Source organism: Sesamum indicum, linkage group LG11 (assembly GCF_026168435.1).
Source record: "Sesamum indicum cultivar Baizhima isolate 11 linkage group LG11, ASM2616843v1, whole genome shotgun sequence".
NCBI classification, from domain to species: Eukaryota; Viridiplantae; Streptophyta; class Magnoliopsida; order Lamiales; family Pedaliaceae; genus Sesamum; species Sesamum indicum.
The window spans coordinates 3,885,316-3,905,061 of record NC_142667.1 but is presented as its reverse complement, the minus strand read 5'-3'; the positions used below and the strand labels follow the sequence as shown (position 1 = coordinate 3,905,061).

Genomic DNA, 19,746 nt, shown 5'->3' with positions numbered 1-19,746 from the left:
AACGCATCTCAAGTATTCAGCACAGTTACCTGGTTCAAGATGGGAACTGACGCCCAATTCTATGCCCTAGACTAAGGCTGGGAGATGGTCAATGGAAGGACCGTACCTGTATGGAACTCGAGAGCCTAAATGCTCACGTCAACATTCACCTAGTCTCTAGTGCCATGGACCGTTGCTAGACGACCACCCATGGTGACGGACATTTCTGATTAATAGTTCATTGAAAATAATAAATTAAATTTAATTTAATTAATTATTTGTGTTGGACAGAATGGCCTAGTCTAGCTGAGGATAAACCTAAAGAATCACACACAAATCACTATGGAATTGGTGGAATTAATTTGAAAGTAATTTGAGAAGAAACAAATTAATTTAATTGGATTAAATTATTTCAAGGAGAATATATAAATGATTGGATCATTTTTTTAATAGTCCATTTGATGGATGGCCAAGAATTAATTGATTGGAATAATTAATTTTAGGCCTAATACCTTTAAATTAAATGGATTAATTTATTTGGTTTGGCATAATTAATTGATTGGATTAATTAATTAGAGTTTGAGCTTAGATTTATTTAATTGAATTAAATGAATCTTTCGACTTAGTTGGACTAAAAATAATTTAATTAATTATTGTCCAATGGACTTTGGTTGGGCTTAATTTAATTTGATTCAATCAAGCTGGATCCATACTTAAAGTCCAAGCCCATTTGAGGGAGGTTGAAGCAAGTTAAGAAGGAGTTGAAACTCCTCACCATGATGAAGATAATGGAGTGGTTATTTCATCATGGTTGAAGGTTATATGCATGTGTGTGTATAGGTTGCCTTAGAGGCAAACTTGGTGGTTATTTAATTTTGAATTCAATTGTATGTAATATACAAAATTACACACAATTCATGCATAACCAACAATCTAAGCCATGAAATTTGCTCTCTTTCTCTCCAAAAATTTTCTCCTTTTTGTTCTATATCGAATTAGATTCAATATAGAACATAAAACATTCCGAAAGCACTAATCAATAGTATTAGTTTGGAGTTGTTTTTCCTTCTTGTTCTTTGTTCTATCTAACAATAGAAAAAGAACTATATCTCTTTCTTAGTGTGGTGTGGATAAATTAGAGGGATTTTAATTTGGATCCTAAAGTGAACGGGAGAACAAAAAAGAAAACAATTGCATGTTGCTGCTCATCTATAGAAACAAAAGGTAAAGTTACATTTTGTATTTATATGCTTTTGTTTCATCCTTTAGTCACATGTCTAGCATGCTTATTCATTTATTATTATGCTGACGGGTGTCAAATCCACCAAAAATAATTTTTACGAACACTCTTGTAGATGTGTGAGTAGGGTCAAATCCACAGAGATTTGTTTTAAATTAATTCCTTCAAAAATGAAAATAATTAGGGGGAGTTTTGATTGTGAAGAAGAATAAAACTAAAAAGCTAATAAAATTAGAAGAGATAAATATAAGAGAAGAGTATTCCAGTTAAAGACAGGATCATGCTTAATTCCATGGCCGATCATAGATGCAAAGATAACAATTATTCATGATTGATAAATTGGTTATGGCCATTGGTACGACCTAACAACCTCACCTTCCTTACCTTGTGGATAGTCAAGAAACGTCCGTTGACTAAATTCCTAATCAGTAAATAACCTTGGGAACGTCCTCAAAATTTAATTTACAGACAGCATTAAGAACTAGAAAGGCCCAATTCTAACCAATAAATTCCTATGAGAATTTATTTAAGTTAGATTGTGCATTCCCCACAACATAATCGAAAACTTCTACATAATCAATTATGCTATGTTACCACTAGTTAATGAACTAAACAAACAATTACGGATTTATAAGTTCAATTGGCTAGGCAAATATTATTGACAATAAATCAGATTATTTGTAATAAAAGCACAGAGAACAACACAAATACCAACATGAATAAAAGTAGAAAGCATAAACTAGATCTCACAACTCGTTGGATTTAATCAATCACCAAATTTTCAACCGGAATAAGAGAACTAGCTAGACATACTAATGAAAGAACGCATGAAAAGCAAAGTAAGAAAATATTATAAAAACGTAGAGAAATAGAAGAGTTCAAAAGTTGTCTCTTAAAGTGAATTACATCACTTATTTATAATAGCTAGATACCTAGTTCTACTAGAATTAGAAGTAGATTCCTAGTTGAACTAAAAGACTTGTAGAAATAAAATTATAATCCTAGTTAAACTCTTCCTTCATCAGAGGTAGTCCAAGCAGCTCCAAACTCTTGCCAGAAATTGAGTTTGAGTCTTGTTTGAATTTCTATTTTGGTGCTTTTCTTCATTTTCCATTTTTTTTGTCCTAATACTGCAAAATAATATTTAATTAGGAGCATTTGATCACAAAATAGGTCAAAATATTACATGAAATAAGCACAAAATGCAATCCTATCAAATATCCCCCCACTTAACCCTTTGCTCGTCCTCAATGCAAAGAAATAGAGATAAAATAGTTGAAGAAGTTCATTCCAAACTTTATAGATCGCAGACGAAAGTACCCAAGCAAGAATTTAGTTAATTGTTCAAAGAATGGTACACCATATAATAAAAGACAACTACACAAGTTTCAAATAAATTTTCACAAGATGATTTTCATCAAAAACTAAGTATGAAAAATAAGCGGACTATGCTCTCATATCTCCCAATATCTCGAGTATTTTTGGTTGTTGAGTATTTCGCTCAAATGCTTGCTATGTAAATGCTTCATCATAGGCTTGATTATACACCAAAATCTCCACCACTTATAAATATACACACACTTGAATCAAAAGATCTTATATTTTGGTTGTAATGCGGCTTTGGTTTAAGGGTAGGAAGAATTAGGAAAAGAATGAGGTGAAAATCTAAGGAACCAAATTAGAGCACCAAGTGATAGATGTAAGAATCCAAACTTTTCAAAATTGGTTTATCTCATGCTATGCCTTTCTTTCAAAGAGAGAAAATATATATATATTTTTTTCTTCTTCTTCTTCTTTTTTTTTTCTTTTTTTTTTGTTTTGTTTGTTTGTTTGTTTTTTAAGGCATAGAACAAGATTGTCATGTGACATGTTAGCTCATAAACGTCCTTTACAATAATTGAGATATCCCCCCACTTAATGTCAAAACATATACTTAGGATACATCTTTGTTTTCTTGACGCTCTACTAGTCCTTGGAAGGGCCAAACAAGGATAATAAAAACACGATAGAGTTTGTTTATACTTGGGGTTGCATAACAAGGAATTAAGGCTTATAAGGCTCAAATGGGCTTACTAAGGGGAGTTGTATGTAGGTGGTCTTTTTAAGCTAAAGGGGTTTTTATCCCAGTGCCTTTATCATTTTCAAGTGTATGCATAAAGATGTGGTCTCGAAATGGTTCAAAACAAGTTCTAGGAAGACAAAATCATGAAGCATTGTCTCTCAAGGCAAGAAAAATTGTAGATTTTCATGAGTGTATAGGCTCAAAATTCCTCTCTAGGTAGGTTATGTCCACTAATTTTCCACATTCAATTTTCAAATTAGATCACCATTTGTAATAATAAGTTCTTAACCGTAATTTGTAAGGAGTCATTAGATGCACATCCTTATCACACATTACCAAATTATTACTTGATTAGCCTAAGTCTTTGACCATAAAGCTAGTGTGAGGACAAGATAAAATAATATTTGCTTCAATAAATATGGAAGGGGTAGCAAGCATCAATCAAAACAATTAATCCACCAAGACTTATTTTCGATCAAAGCAATCAAAACACCCTCCCCCACTTAATTCCACATTGTCCTCAATGTGGCAAGCATGCATATCTACGACGATAAAATAAGAGAAAGGGATAAAGAGAACGTCCCTTAGTGATTCGGGTGGAACTGCAGGAGCTCGAGAATTGTAAGACCTTGGATGAGAGTAAGAGTTCCTTGTGGATGCCCATACCTTTTTACTTGCGAAAATCAATTTTAGTGGTATAACAACATTCACAAGAAGAGAGAAATAAACTATTGAGAAAAATAAAAGGACATGTGTTGCCTCCCAAGAAGCGCATTTCTTTAACGTCTTTGGCTAGACGTTGTTGTGCCTCAACTCATATGAGATGGACACTCTAAATTCACTTCTTTTATGTAATGCACCCGATGATAGTGTGGATTTAGGATAACTTGGCGGTCCATATATGACTTCTTACTCGAACTTATTTTGTCATGAAAGACTTTATTCTTGTAAGTTCTTGGATTCGAGGTGAGGCTTTTGGTAATTGTTGTCTTAAATGCTCCTCCACCATCGAACATAGCATTTTTTTGCACCAAAGGATCAATAAAATCAATGAGAAAAATAGAATGCACATCATTAGAATATTTCATGGCACCATCAATTTTAAAACTCATAACCTCATTATCAAATTCCATAGAGAGAATTCCGGCATCAACATCAATTTTGATTTTTGAGGTTTTAAGGAATGGTCTTCCTAGCAAAATGGATGTAGAATTGGGAGAAATATCCCCCTCATATCAAGCACATAAAAATCAGCAGGAAAAACCAATTCATTAACTTGCACAAGTACATCCTTAAGAACTTCTTCGGGGTAAACTACGGAATGATCGGCAAGTCGAAGAACGACCCCCGTTTCTTTCAATGGGCCAACATTCAAAGATTCATAGATAGTAAGAGGCATAATATTAATAGAAGCACCTAAATCACACATTGCTTTTTCTATTCCAATCTTTCCAATTTTGCAAGGGATAGAAAACGTACCTGGATCATTGCATTTAGGAGGTAATTTTCTTTGAAGAAAGGCAGATACATTTTCTCCCATACTTACCCTTTCATTATCTCTCAATTTGGATTTGTTGGTACATAATTCCTTGAGAAATTTTGCATAGCGAGATATTTGTTTAATTGCATTGTGTAGGGGAATATTTACCTCAACTTTGAGTAAAGTTTCAAGAATCTCCTTTTCCTCTTCCTCCTCTTTCAGCATGGCGAATCTTTCCGGGAAGGGAGGTTTGGTTATGAACACCTTGGGACTTTCCTCTCTGACTTGGTTGGACATTTCAGCTTGTTTTGGAAGAATTTCGAGTGCATCCTCTATTTTGTCCTGCTGTGTGTCCCCATGCTTAGTAATATTTTCGAGTTGTAGCTCTTTTCCGCTGCACAAGTTAATAGCACTAATGTTTTGGTTAGGATTAATAATAGTTTGGGAGGGAAATTTACCTTGAGACTCCAAGCGGCTGACGGAGGAGGCCAGTTGGCTCATTTGGGATTCTAAATTTTGTATGCTCGAGCGGGTTTCTTGTTGGAACTTGTGAGTTTCTTGTTGGAGTTGTTGGGTGCTTAAGGCGAGTGTTTTCACGATATCCTCTAGGGGCATACCATTATTGGGATTGGTTTGAGGTGGTGGTGGTGGTTGTTGGTGTGGAACCCTTTGAAAGTTTTGAGGTTGATTGTCATACCTCAAATTTGGGTGATCTCGCCATCCGGGGTTATATGTATTGGAAAATGGGTCATATCTCCTTTTGTTCTTGCCCAGAAAATCCACCAACGACGTCAGCATGTTCGGTTGATTCTTCGTGAAGTGTAGGACAAGCTTTGGTGTAATGTCCCGAAGATGTACATATCCCACAAGTCTTGACTTGTTGAATGCTTCCCCCTATAAACTTTTCAACAAGAGAAGTAAGTTTATCTAAACGTTCATCAATTGAAGTACTTACCTCGTTTAGCCTTCGTGAGGGGGTTGTCGTTTCTACTACCGAATTATTGATTATTAGCCGCCATGGTTGTGATTAGTTTGCGTGCTTCGGTAGGAGTTTTGTCATATAAAGCACCTCCACTAGCTGCATCCACCAAGCTTCTATTTGCCTCAGACAATCCTTCATAAAAATATTGAATTGGAAGATAGTCGGGAATTTGGTGATGAGGGCAACTCTCCACCAATTGCTTGAATCTCCCCCAATACTCGTAGAAACTTTCACTGGAGAATTGACGTATTACACTTATTTCCTTTCGGATGTTTGTAGTCCTTGAAGCGGGGAAGTAGTTCTCAAGAAATTATTTCTTGAGCTCGTTCCAACTAACAATAGATTCCGAAGGTAAGGAGTAGAACCAATCTTTTGCTTTGTCGCCCAATGTGAATGAAAAGGCCCTTAACTTGACTTGTTCTTTGTGACTCCTTGAGGTCTCATGCCGGAACACATCACATGGAATTGTTTGAGGTGTTTGTGTGGGTCTTCACCTGCAAGACCACGAAAAGTAGGAAGTAATTGAATTAGACCAGATTTAAGTTTAAAATCAACATTTAAACTAGGATATTCAATGTAGAGTGGTTGTTGATTTAAATCTTTAGAGTCGTTAGACGTGGACACGTCTAACTCAGAATCTGCTGCTGGTTTGGAAGAAGTAGAAGCCTCTTCCTTGTGTTGCTTGGTTTCTTTTCGGAGTCTACGAGTGGTCTTCTCGATCTCTGGGTCAAATTCAAGTTCACCTGTACGAGAAGAACGTGACATAAAACCAAGTAACAAGAAAAAAAAATAATTTAATGATACCAATCCCCGGCAACAGCGCCAAAATTTAACGGGTGTCGAATCCACCAAAAATAATTCCTATGAACACTTTTGTAGATGTGTGAGTAGGGTCGAATCCACAGAGATTGGTTTTAAATTAATTCCTTCAAAAATGGGACAAAATGCATAAAAACCCCCCTGTGTTTTAAAAAGTCTGCAAAAAGCACCACCCTATTTTCAGAATAGGCTAAAACCCCCCTTATGTTTTATTTTAGTCAGCAAAAAACCCCCATTCTGTTAGCAACTAATGGGAAGTGGAGAAGACGCGCGTCTGCTGCGTTTGGTAGTCTTTTTCTGCGATTTAGGTTGATATTTAATGATTTTTTTGACCAAAATACCCCTCTATGGGTCTACATAACACACAAAGGGGTTTTTTGCTTGTTTTGTGTATTCTTTTTGTCATTTCTCACCTTAAAAAATAAATTAAATTTTGGCATATTAAATTTAAATTAAAATATTAAATTAAATTATATTGAAATTCAAATAATTTTGCAATTGTTAATTATTAAATCTAACTATTATTTTTAATTAATTAAAATATATATTTAATTACAATAATTATTATTATAATTATTATTAATTAGCCAAAATATTTAATTATTATAATTATCTAAAATATTCTTAATTTACTAAAATATATTTTAACTAATATAATTAAAATTAATTAAAAAATTAAAAAAAAAGAAAGAAAATCTGGTATTTCGCCCACTTTCGCCGGAAACTTCGAAACAACTTTCCGACGCCGTCCGGACAAATTTCCGACGACCAATGATACCATTAGAATCCTCTCTTCAAGACGAACATTTTCATACCTTCAATTTGAGTTTTTGTCGATCATAGAGAGTGGGCTCAAGCAACGATCGCCGAATATATTTTTCGTCGATTCATCTCCGTCCGATCGAATCTCGGTCTCAAAATAGCACCATCAGACTCGTTTCTTTAATACGATTCTAACAAGACCAGCCTCACTCAATTTGGTAAAAAATTTATGGAGATATGATGATTTAATCAAAATCTCGTCGCCGGCGACGAGATGTGGTGGTGGGGGGGGAGCCGGGGTAAAGGGGGTGGGTGGGGTAGTTAGTTATTTTTTTAATATATAATAATAATATATTTTTAAAATTTTAAATTATTTATATATACTATAAATTAAATAATATGTTGAATCTAGACCTTTTATTTTTTCAAAATCTAACGGTTGAGATTAATTGATTAGATCTAATGATCAATATTTGATCAAAAAAATCCAACGGTCATTAGAATAAAAAATAATATATATTAAGTAAGGGTATAACGATCATTTTCTAAAAAATTAACACCGTTAGTTGGATTTAACGGAGAGGGGGCGATTGAGCTGAGTTTACAAAACACATGGGAGCTTTTAGCCTATTTTGAAAACAGGGAGGTGCTTTTTGCAGACTTTTTAAAACACAGGGGGGTTTTATGCATTTTGTCTTCAAAAATGAAAATAATTAGGGGGAGTTTTGATGTGAAGAAGAATAAAACTAAAAAGCTAATAAAATTAGAAGAGATAAATATAAGATAAGAGTATTCCAGTTAAAGACAGGATCATGCTTCATTCCACGGTCGATTGTAAATGCAAAGATAACAATTATTCATGACTGATAAATTGGTTATGGTCATTGGTACGACCTAACAACCTCACCTTTCCTTACCTTGTGGATAGTCAAGGAACGTCCGTTGACTAAATCCCTAATTAGTAAACAACCTTGGGAACGTCCTCAAGATTTAATTTACCGACAGAATTAAGAACTAGAAAGGCCCAATTCTAACCAATAAATTCCTACAAGGATTTATTTAAGTTAGATTGTGCATTCTCCACAACATAATCGAAAACTTCTACATAATCAATTATGCTATGTTACCACTAGTTATTGAACTAAACAAACAATTACGAATTTATAAGTTCAATTGGCTAGGAAAATATTCTTGACAATAAATCAGATTATCTGTAATAAAAGCACAGAGAACAACACAAATACCAACATGAATAAAAGTAGAAAGCATAAATTAGATCTCACAACTCGTTGGATTTAATCAATCACCAAATCTTCAACCGGAATAAGAGAACTAGCTAGATATGCTAATGGAAGAACGCATGAAAAGCAAAGTAAGAAAATATTATAAAAACGTAGAGAAATAGAAGAGTTCAAAAGTTGTCTCTTAAAGTGAATTACATCACCTATTTATAATAGCTAGATACCTAGTTCTACTAGGATTAGAAGTAGATTCCTAGTTGAACTAAACGACTTATAGAGATAAAATTATAATCCTAGTTAAATTCTTCCTTCATCGGAGGTAGTCCAAGCAGCTCCAATCTCTTGCCAAAAATTGAGTTTGAGTCTTGTTTGAATTTCTATTTGGTGCTTTTCTTCATTTTCCATTTCTTTTGTCCTAATGCTGCAAAATAATATTTAATTAGGAACATTTTGTCACAAAATAGGCCAAAATATTATATGAAATAAGCACAAAATGTGATCCTATCATATGCTTTTGACAAATACCGAACGCCCGTGAATTTCAAAGAAAACATCCATTTGAACCATTTTAAATAATTTTTTTTATTTTACACTTCTGTCGCGTTCTCGAGCCATATCGATTCTTTCAGGCATATGATACAATATCTTGGAATTTCTTAACTATTGCACTCAAGCTATAATCGATTCCCTGACTGATTTGTAAAGTCGATAACATGATGTGTGACTACTCCAACTTATTCAGTGGTGGTTGATAGCCAGCCCTCTTGATTGTTGCACTGAAGCCATACGGATTCCTTGATAGATTTGCTAAATGGATAACAGGATGTGTGACTACTCTAACTTATTCAGTGGTGCTCAATGGCCAGCCCTATAGATACTTTAAAACCTCCAAATGATTGAAGCAGGGGGATTCTATGTCCCCCACCTCTTTGTGTTAGTGATGGAGATGTTGGAAGCAAGCATTAAATATTACATACAACAAGTAGATAACTTTGATTATCACTAGAGATGCAAGGAAGTTGGCCTCTATATCTTAAGTTTTGCATATGACATTCTACTTTCTTACAAAGCTAATAGAGGATCAGCTCAGGTGATAAGAGATAATTTTGGTAAGTTTGTAACTCTATTAGGATTGCAAGCAAATATAGGCAAAAGCTAGATCATATTCTTTAAGTATGCTCTTTCTCTTGTTAATTACCTGCAAGGTGTGTTTGGATTCCACAAGGGTAGCTGCCAATTAGGTACTTAGTGGTATCTTTACTGTCGTCCAAGTTGTCTCGTGTAAACTGCAAATAAATACTGGAGAGGATTAATAACAGGTTAGTTGGGTAGAGATAATAGAGATTTCCATATAGTGCAAAGGGTGCTGAAGAGGGAAATTACATATTTACAGAAATACCCCCCAATTTTTAGCACTTTTTATATACATCCTATGACTGCACCCTATGACTGCGCAGGTGGGGCCCAGTGCACAGGTGCAGCAGCGGCGGTAGCAGGCTTTACAGGAGGTGACGTGGCCCGCTCTCATTGGAGCCACGTGTCGCACACATAGAGGGTACCGTACAAGTATAAATAGCCTCATTTATGATTATTCGAATACGTTTTTACCGCCATATTTGTGATCTCATTCAATCTCGTTATCATATTTTCGACCCCACCTTTTCTAACTTAAGCATCGGAGGGCCATCGCCGAGGGCTTCTCGGCGAGTCTTACGTTTGCTGTGTTCTCAGGATCCACTTCAGGTAACTCGAAAGAAGGATTCAGCAATCTCAACCCAGCGATTCGATCTAGCGACCCAGTCCAAAAATCCTAATTTTGAGCGACCTACATCATTTGGCGCCGTCTGTGGGAAACTGAGAACGAACTGAAAATGGAAGGGTCATCACGACGAGATCAATAGGTAGAGGAAACCCCTGGGAAAGGAGAAGAGAGGATGCTACAGATGACGAAGGAAGAACTGCAGCGTATGATCGAGGAAGCGAGTAGGAAAGCCATCGTGGAGTATGAGCGCAGAACAGTAACCCCAGCTAGAGAAGGGGTTAAGAGGCAGTTGTTTCGGGAAATAGAAGCAGAACAAAGGAGAGAGGTCTCAAGGACGCCTGAAAAAGGCCCCGAGAGAACCTTATCGAAAGAAGTAACCAGCAAAAGAACAATGGCCAGCAGGAGAACAGCCACTAGACAACCAGCCATATCGTGAGCAGAGGTAGATAGCGTTGGGAAGCAGATTGAGCAACTAGGGAAGCAAATCGAAGAATTAAAGAAAAGGGGAGAGATCGTATCGCAGAATAGGAGCTCGCCCTTCACAAATCAGATTCTGTTGGAGGTGTTAGATAGTAGTTTTTGATTCCTGGATCTACCCAAGTACGATGGGAGCAAGGATCCTAGGGAACATGTTGCTGCATCCGATCTGGTCATGAATCTCTATGGCCAAACGGACCCGATCAAGGCGAAGTTGTTTGTCACCAATTTGTAGGGCAAGGCTCAAGAATGGTTCACGAGCCTAGGTAGTGGAACGATTGATTCTTACGAACAGTTAATTCACAAATTTTCTTTCCATTTTGCCAGCAAAAGAAAAGCGAAGAGGTCAGCCACCCACCTGTTCACGATCAGACAGAGAGAGGACAAAACATTGAAGGCTTTCATGGGACGGTTCAATAACGAGGTACTGGAGGTCCAGGATTTAAGGATCGACATGATGGTGAGCATCTTAATACATGGTTTGCATAAAGGTCCCTTCGCGTCAGCATTGGTCCGAGACCCGCCAATGGGAACATAGCAGTTAATGGAAATGGCTCAAAAATATATTGATGAGGAAGAGATGAATGCTATGAAAGACAACGATTGGACAAGGGATCCGGGACGATCGAGAGGAGAGCGATCACGAGAGGGCAAGCAACGATCTGAGAAGGATTGCGAACGGAGAGGGCCGTATGTGCCTCGATATCACAAATACACCCCATTGACAACTACTAGTGAGAAGGTGATGACGATGGTCGAGAAGGAGGGCCTCCTGCAATGGCCGGGTAAGATGCGTGATACCCCGGCTAAGAAAAACTCACATAAATATTGCAGGTTCCATAAAGACAAAGGGCATAACACGGAGGACTGCTACCAACTGAGAGACGAGATCGAAAGGCTAGTGAGGCAAGGTTATTTCAAACATCTGATTGACAGGAGAGCTGAAGCAGGTGATCGCAGCAGGTCGCGAAGCCATGAGCGACACCAGAGGGACGAGGTAGGGAAGAGTACAGCTCAGGATAATCCACCCACGAAGGGCATTATCCATACTATATCTGGTGGGCCGACAAATGGAGACTTAATGAGGTCGAGGAAAAAATATGCCAGGGAAAGCAAGTCCAGATACGGACAACAAGTGATGCATGTAGAAAAACAAGAAAATATAGTCTTTGGAGATGAAGATATGAGTGCGGATGCTCCTGACCAGAACGATCCCATGGTTATAAAAATGGACATCGCCAACTACCAGGTACACAAAGGGTTGATTGATAATGGTAGTTCTGTTGACATTATTTTCTGTGATGTTCTCAGGAAAATGGATTTGGGAAATGTGAGATTGAAGCCTGTCCAGACACCCTTGGTCGGATTTGGGGGTAGCGAGGTCGTTCCCGAAGGGGTGACAGAGTTGCCAGTTTCACTGGGGGAGGAACCCAAGAGAAAGACCTGCATGGTTCAATTATTGGTGGTTGACAGTCCGTTCGCATATAATGTGGTACTAGGGCGACCCGAATTAAATAAGTTCAAAGCTGTGTGTCTACTTACCACCTAAAGATGAAGTTCCCCATGACGCAGGGGATAGGGGAAGTGATATGCGACCAACGAACAGCGAGGCAGTGTTATAATCTAGCTGTTAAGCAGGGAGAAGCCATGAAAAACGAGAAGAGAAAAGAGGAGATGAGTCAAAGCGAGGAGGCAAAACGAGGAAAGATGGAAAGAATCGAGCCGTTAGAAGAATATAAGGAGGTCAAGCTAATTTCAGAAAATTTCCAGAAAACGACCCGTATTGGGTCGCAGATGACGAAGGAGATGGAAACAATGATGATTGATTTTTTGCGGAATAATAACGATCTCTTTGCGTGGAGGCCCTCTGATTTTCAAGGTATAAACCCCAAGGTAATTGTACATCGGCTTAATATTGATTCACAGGTTAAGCCGGTGAAACAAAAAAAGAGAGTATTCGGGGTCAAAAGGAATAGGATCATCGAAGAAGAAGTTAATAAGTTGCTGCAAGCTGGGTTCGTTAGAGAAGTCCAATACACGACCTGGTTATCAAATGTGGTTATCGTTCCAAAAGCAGCTGGAAAATGGAGAATGTGTACGGACTACACTGATCTTAACAAAGCATGCCCAAAAGATCCATACCCGCTTCTGAGGATCGATCTGCTGGTGGACTCAACGGCGAGATGTGCACTGTTTAGCATGATGGACGCTTATCAGGGCTACCATCAAATTTTTATGACCAAGGACGATGCAGAGAAAACTGCGTTCGTGACCGAGAAAGGGGTCTATTGCTACAATGTAATGCCATTCAGATTGAAGAACGCAGGAGCGACCTACCAGAGATTGGTCAATCAAATGTTCAAAGATCATATCGAAAGTACTATGGAAGTATATGTTGATGATATGCTGGTCAAAAGCAAGCAGGAATGTGATCATTTGACAAACTTGCGAACAGCTTTTGACATTATGCTATCTTACGGCATGGAGCTGAATCCATCTAAGTGCACCTTCAGGGTGCGTGGGGGTAAGTTTTTGGGTTATATGGTTAGCGAGCGGGGCATCGAGGCTAATTCAGAAAAAATGAAGGCGATCATGCAGCTGGGGTCGCCGAAGTCGATAAAGGAAGTGCAGCAGCTAACGGGAAAGGTCGCATCGCTAAATCGCTTTATAGCCAGGTTTGCTGATCGTAATTTACCCTTCTTTAAGGTTTTGCGAAAATCGAACAATTTTGAATGGAATGAGGAATGCGAACAGGCTCTTCAGGAGCTAAAATTGTATCTAACTACCCCACCACTACTTTCTAATCCCATGATTGGAGAGAAGTTGTATGTGTATTTAGCTGTTTTTGATAACGCAGTAAGTTCGGTGCTGATTCGAGAAGAAAACGGCAAACAAAACCCCGTGTACTATGTAAGCAAGATGTTGCAAGGGGCGGAAAAGAAATACATCCAGATCGAGAAGCTAGCGTTAGCCTTGGTGATAACAGCGCGAAAATTGCGACCTTACTTCCAATCCCACCCCATTGTTGTGCTGACTAATCATCCTTTGAAGCAGGTTATGTCAAAACCGGATACATCTGGCAGGATGATCAAATGGGCAGTGGAGCTAGGAGAATTTGACATCGAATTTCAGACAAGGAATGCAATAAAAGCGCAAGTGTTTGCCGATTTCTTGGTCGAGTTCGTTGGTGAACAGCCAGAAAAAGAGGAGAAATGGTTGTTGCATGTAAATGGGTCGTCGACCTCGAAGAATGGAGGAGCCGGTATTTACCTACAGGGACCGGATGGAGCTGAGATCGAGATCGCTGTGAGGTTAAATTTCCCGGCTACAAACAACGAAGCTGAGTACGAGGCTTTAATTCAAGGATTGCAGACAGCGCTAGATGGAGGTATAAGGCAGGTAGATGTATATACGAACTCACAACTTGTCGCGATGCGGGTACAGGGAGAGGTCGAATGCGATTAGTTGGTGCGGTCATAAAAGTTCAAATGGGGGACTATATATAGGGGAATATTTGTGGCGACGCGCCTTTCCACATTCCAGCAGATGAAGACACGTGGCTTAGAACGGATGGCCGAGACCCCTCCAACTGGCATAACGACTGTTCACTTCTCTTAGTGTCATTAATGACACTATGAGAAGTGGGGGAGTAATGATGAGGGAAATTACATATTTACAAAAATACCCCCCAATTATTAGCACTTTTTATATACCTCCTATGACTGCGCAGGTGGGGCCCAGTGCACAGGTGCAGCAGCGGCGGTAGCAGGCTTTACAGGGGGTGACGTGGCCCGCTCTCATTGGAGCCACGTGTCGCACACATAAAGGGTACCGTACAAGTATAAATAGCCTCATTTATGATTATTCAAATACGTTTTTACCACTTATTTTACCGCCATTTGTGATCTCACTCGATCTCGTTATCATATTTTCGACCCCACCTTTTCTAACTTAAGCATCGGAGGGCCATCAACGAGGGCTTCTCGGCTAGTCTTACGTTTGATGTGTTCTCAGGATCCACTTCAGGTAACTCGAAAGAAGGATTCAGCGATCTCAACCCAGCAATCCGATCTAGCGACCCGGTCCAAAAATTCTAATTTTGAGCGACCTACATCAGGTGCAACTGATAAAATCTATCCTATCAACTTATCATATATGTATTGGACATCTGTGTTAATTCTGCCTAAGAAGGTTTTGAAGAAAATTGAGAAGAAGTTGTTTGCATTCTTGTAGACTGGGGCCTCATCTGGAGGATCATCTAAATGCTGATTAGCACATGGTATGCAGACCAGTTAAGCAAGGTAGTTTAGGGATTAAGCGTGTCATGCAGATGAATGATATCCAAGCAGCTTCGGGATTATTAAGTGCAACAGAAATTCGATTTAGGTTGTTGGATTCGATATGGGTAGGGAGGAGTAACCGAAATTTAAAAATTTAATCCAGAATTGAACATGCATAACAACTTCTACATAAAACCTTTGTTTTACGGAATCATAAGGGAGGCACAAAATAAGCACGAAAAGGGTTTAACAATTTAATACATTTTCACACTTTGGTTGTTGTAGATACAATTGAAACGCTTCAAACCTTTATCCAACCACAAAAAGGGTAAATTATATTTTTGGTCCCATAAGTGGACTCGATTTCAATTTTAATCCCATACTAAGGGCAATTCGCACATTTTGGTCCCGTATGTGGATTTTTTTTCCAATTTCAGTACTAGATGGGAATTTTCGTTAAAAGTTAATGGCAGTTGTTGAAATCCATCTGCTGTTATTAAATATGGAGGGAAAGCATGGAGAATTGGAAGGAAAAATCAGCAACTTGGTGGAAAATTACATTATACAACCAAATCAATATTTAAACAATACCACAAGCCAAGATACAACCAAAAAATAAAGTAAAACAGTTTGTCTTCGTTGCATCTGTGCAATTTTGTCCTCCATTCTATTCAGTTTTCGAAGAAATCCGGGTATCACAACCTTTGCCTACACATCGGCGAATTTTCTCAACGAAAAAAACCACACCCGCTTTTTTTTCCGTATACCCAAAAAACCTCCTACCTGGGTTCTTGTCGATCTATGAGGTTTTCAAAATCGCAAACCTTCCACAATGACAAATTTGTTTTCTATTAGCAGCCATATTTTGTGACATTTTTTTCTACTAAATGTAAGAGAGAAATGAAGAAATAGGACTTAAATAGAAGGAAGAGGGTATAATATAATTTCCCACCATGTTGCTGATTTTTCCTCCAATTCTCATGCTTTCCCTCCATGTCCATATTTAACAGCAGCAGACGGATTTCAGCAGCTGCCGTTAACTTCTAATGGAAATCCCCATGTGGTACTCAAATTGGAAAAGAAATCCACATACGGGACCAAATGTGTGAATTGTCCTTAGTATGGGGCTAAAATTGAAATCAAGTCCACTTATGGGACCAAAAATATAATTTACCCACCACAAATACAACTGTCTCATATTCCCATAGCCCCAAGTATTGTTCCTATAACAATATCACACCTTGGATGCCCATTGGCGTTTGAAGCTATGCTATAGTAACTTCTCAATCTCTCAAAGATTTCATGTCTAACACAATCCAATTATGTGTATATAGGTGCAAATTTCCACCTTCAATTCTATTATTTAGAACAATATGAAAATCTGAAGTGTATGGTAATAATAAAACCCTCGGACAAAATTAATTAAGAGAGTAAAAGAGATGATAGGGGCTGATGTTCTTGACTTGTAAAAACCACACCAATGGTTGGCCACTCCATCCCTATATATAAAGGTGGAGTCCTTCATCTAGAAGGGTTAATGTCCGGTGGAGTTTTAATTTAGAATCATCTTCAAATTCAAACTCTTTTACTTAGCTACTAATTCTTTATGAGGGCTGGTGCAACTTAAAATGCAATCAGTTTTATAGATATCAGAGGCAAGCATGGCACAAGGGATGAAACAATTGAAGATAGATGTATAGTTGAATTTACCGACAACATCGATGAAGAAGATGTCTTATTAGCATTGGAGTCCAAGCTCAAAAGAATTTCGGGCTTCAAGCTGCTGCAAAACCTCATGGCAATCCTACTTATGTCAGCAAGGTAACTACTAGGAATAAGTCGTTTAGCTTTTCCATCTTATTATCATTGCCAAGAAAATATACTGATTAAAAAAGTTATGAAATTGATTAACAAAAACTAAGAAATACAAATTGCCTTTTCATGTTGGTTTGGGTTTCAACCAAAACTCTGGTGGCTATGCTAGTAGCTGTACTTGAAGGGTCCATAAAGTTCACTGTGTTGCACCCCTTAATGAGCTACAACATAGCTTACTGCTTCAAGGAAACTACCTATCTCTTTAGAGCGCAACCTTAGTGCAATTTTGGGAACATCATTTCAGGTTATCTCAACATCCATGAATGAGGTATTTGACACAGTAAATTAATATCTAGAGGTTACATGCATAACGAATGACCACTCAATTGAGCTACTCATGATTTTCATTAGTTGGAGTGCTAGGCATGCATGGTTTCTTGACAATCTCTCTCTATGTTGGTCAAGGAAACCACAAAATGGTTCATTTGGCTTGTTCTTTCAAGTTAATTTGGACTGAACTTTGCCATTGGACTTGAAATATTGATGCCCTAGGCATCACCACTTAGATTATCTTGTTTTGATTATTCTCTGTCTATCTTGTCATATTTTAATTGTCGTGGGTCGCATGTGCATGGATGGAGTGTAATAATAATATAATTAACTGAATGTTCGTAATTTAGTGGTGTTAATTTTATTAAATCTTTAAATCTACTACAAAATTTGGATAATTTCCAACAAAATGACATAATGAAACCTCATTTATGAGATTTATTAAAGTAAAGAATATAAGGAAGCAAGTTATGAACACTGATATAAGTTTTGTGAAAGTACTGAAATGTGTACATTAATGATGTTCTTGTGTACATAAACAGACCAAGACAGATAATAATGTACTCTCCGAACTTTTACAATATGAATACAAAAATATAGTACACTCTAGCTTTAAGTTTTTCTTTCCTCATTCAAACATCACCATCAACTCCAATTGTAGAACTAATTCCTACTTGTAACCATTGGGATGAGTTACCTCTACTGTTAATGTCCTTCAAATCTTTCAACTCACTTAGTTTGGCAAACTTCAAGTTACTATCTACTTCACCATCAACATTGTTCGTAGCATCAATGACGTTGTTGTTTTCGTTAATTCTGAAACTGTTGATGTTCTTATTCTTGTTGTCATGTTGGGAGTCAAAACGCGGGTTTATGGTATCACTGTCGATCATTTCTTGTAGATGTTGAACATCTGTAGACACCTCGAAGCTCAATGGGTTGTGTGGATCCCGCCTTATTCCTAACATATCATTTGCCCAAGTGGGGAAATTAAGGTCTAACGTGTCAGGTTGCCCTGACTTAGGCTTTTGACAAGGTTGGACTGGTCCAACATGGTCTTGGAAGTGGAACTTAGGTAATGAAGATGTGTCAGGTGAATTAGAGGTGATCCAATGGCATCTCTTATGCCCTCCGAGAGCTTGCCCTGAGGGAAAAACCCGGTGACAAATCGAGCATTCATGGCCTTTCGATTTCCTCTTAGTAGCTCCAATGATTGTAGAACCTTGTCCAAATTGGAAATAGGAGGTTGATTTTGGTGGGATCAAGGATTCTTCATGTGTGATCACATCATCTTCTGCCAAATTTGTTTCATCTTGTTGTTCTTGTTTGGCTGCATAACACCCTTTAACCTTCTTATGGCTTGCCCTATGTCCCCCCAATGCTTGGTGGGAATTAAACACTTTCTTGCATGCTTTGCATTCAAACAAGCCTTTAGGGCTAGGAGAAACTAGCCCTTTTGCCTTGTCAAAGTTTGCCCTGCTCGTGAATGTGTTGTGGTTCCGCCTCTCCTCCTCCCGACTAGCAGAGGCGGACGACTCCTCCGGCTCAACCGCCAATGGCGGATCAACTATTGTATTGGATAGTTCTATAAGGCATCTAGCTACGTGGAGGTCCTCTTCTTCGCTCGATCCATAAGTTGAACTAAAACTACCCACTTTTTCTCGCACTGATCTCCTACGCTTATACCATCGTCCACCAAGTTTTCCACCATCGTCCTCCTCACCTGAGGACACCAGGGACTCAGACGTGTTGTCAGAGCCACATTTCCCATGCTCGAGAAATGATTTCCAAGACAAGAACTCCATCCCACAATTTTCACAAACTCTACAACTCTTTAACCTATTTGGATTGGTTCTCAATTGGTACATTCTCTTGACACTAACTGTCCCATCACCCCCTCCAAGTTTCTCATCCCAGTCATTCTCCTCCTCCTCCTCCTCATCTTCAATGTTCATCCCACTCTCATCCCCAACTCCATGAGCTCTCATGTGCCCACCTAGAGCTCTACCACACATAAACCCCTTCTTACATACCCTACAATAATACTTAAATGTTGGTAATTGTTGCTCATCCATGCAAGCCATGAACACAAAATAGAACTATGCATGTGAAAAAATATATGTGAATTGAAAAAAGATGAAACAAGAGTTTAATTATATATCCATGAGGTCTAGAGAGAGTTTGTTCTTGTAGTACTTGGGTGTACGGTGAAAACAACTTATACCACTCCTAGTTTTTAGTTAAGAGTATTGTTTGCGGACGAGAAGTAGAGGCCAAGAAAAATAGGAGTGTAAGTGAAAAATATAAATGGAACAAGTGGAGGGAGGGGCATGAGATGAGAGTGCTTGCGCCGCCAATGAACCATCCAAATTAAAGGCCGAGAGTAATATCAAAATTTATTTTTTTTATGAAATATTTTTTATGTTTAAACTAATAATATGTATGTATTTGTGAAGTTGACTAAGGAGTATTTGGTCTCTCTCCGTCTACTTAAAGAATAATAATATATATATATAT

General features: G+C 38.1%; 3 protein-coding genes across 3 annotated transcripts; 1 reads left to right on the top strand and 2 right to left on the bottom strand.

Annotated features, from left to right (window-relative positions):
* Positions 1-4,473: 4,473 nt before the first annotated feature.
* Positions 4,474-5,559, bottom strand: LOC105173331 (uncharacterized). The gene has a single exon (XM_011095032.2). It carries the CDS (start codon positions 5,557-5,559, stop codon positions 4,474-4,476), a length of 1,086 nt encoding a protein of 361 aa, XP_011093334.2.
* A 5,795-nt stretch (positions 5,560-11,354) lies between these two features.
* LOC105173330 (uncharacterized) lies at positions 11,355-14,570 on the top strand. Its single transcript, XM_011095031.2, has 3 exons — positions 11,355-12,296; positions 12,377-14,203; positions 14,535-14,570. Exons 1-3 carry the CDS (start codon positions 11,355-11,357, stop codon positions 14,568-14,570), a joined length of 2,805 nt encoding a protein of 934 aa, XP_011093333.2.
* A 3,271-nt stretch (positions 14,571-17,841) lies between these two features.
* LOC105173302 (zinc finger protein ZAT9) lies at positions 17,842-19,321 on the bottom strand. Its single transcript, XM_011094994.3, has one exon. The coding sequence runs from the start codon at positions 19,311-19,313 to the stop codon at positions 17,862-17,864; it is 1,452 nt and encodes a 483-aa protein (XP_011093296.1). The 5' UTR covers positions 19,314-19,321; the 3' UTR covers positions 17,842-17,861.
* Positions 19,322-19,746: the final 425 nt, after the last annotated feature.

Coding starts and splice junctions, on each gene's coding strand:
- LOC105173330 (XM_011095031.2), top strand. CDS start 11,355: ATGGCTCAAAAATATATTGATGAGGAAGAGATGAATGCTATGAAAGAC. Junction 12,297..12,376: donor GTCCGTTCGCATATAATGTG/GTACTAGGGCGA, acceptor CCCATGACGCAG/GGGATAGGGGAAGTGATATG. Junction 14,204..14,534: donor TAGATGGAGGTATAAGGCAG/GTAGATGTATAT, acceptor ATGACTGCGCAG/GTGGGGCCCAGTGCACAGGT.
- LOC105173302 (XM_011094994.3), bottom strand. CDS start 19,313: ATGGCTTGCATGGATGAGCAACAATTACCAACATTTAAGTATTATTGT.
- LOC105173331 (XM_011095032.2), bottom strand. CDS start 5,559: ATGCTGACGTCGTTGGTGGATTTTCTGGGCAAGAACAAAAGGAGATAT.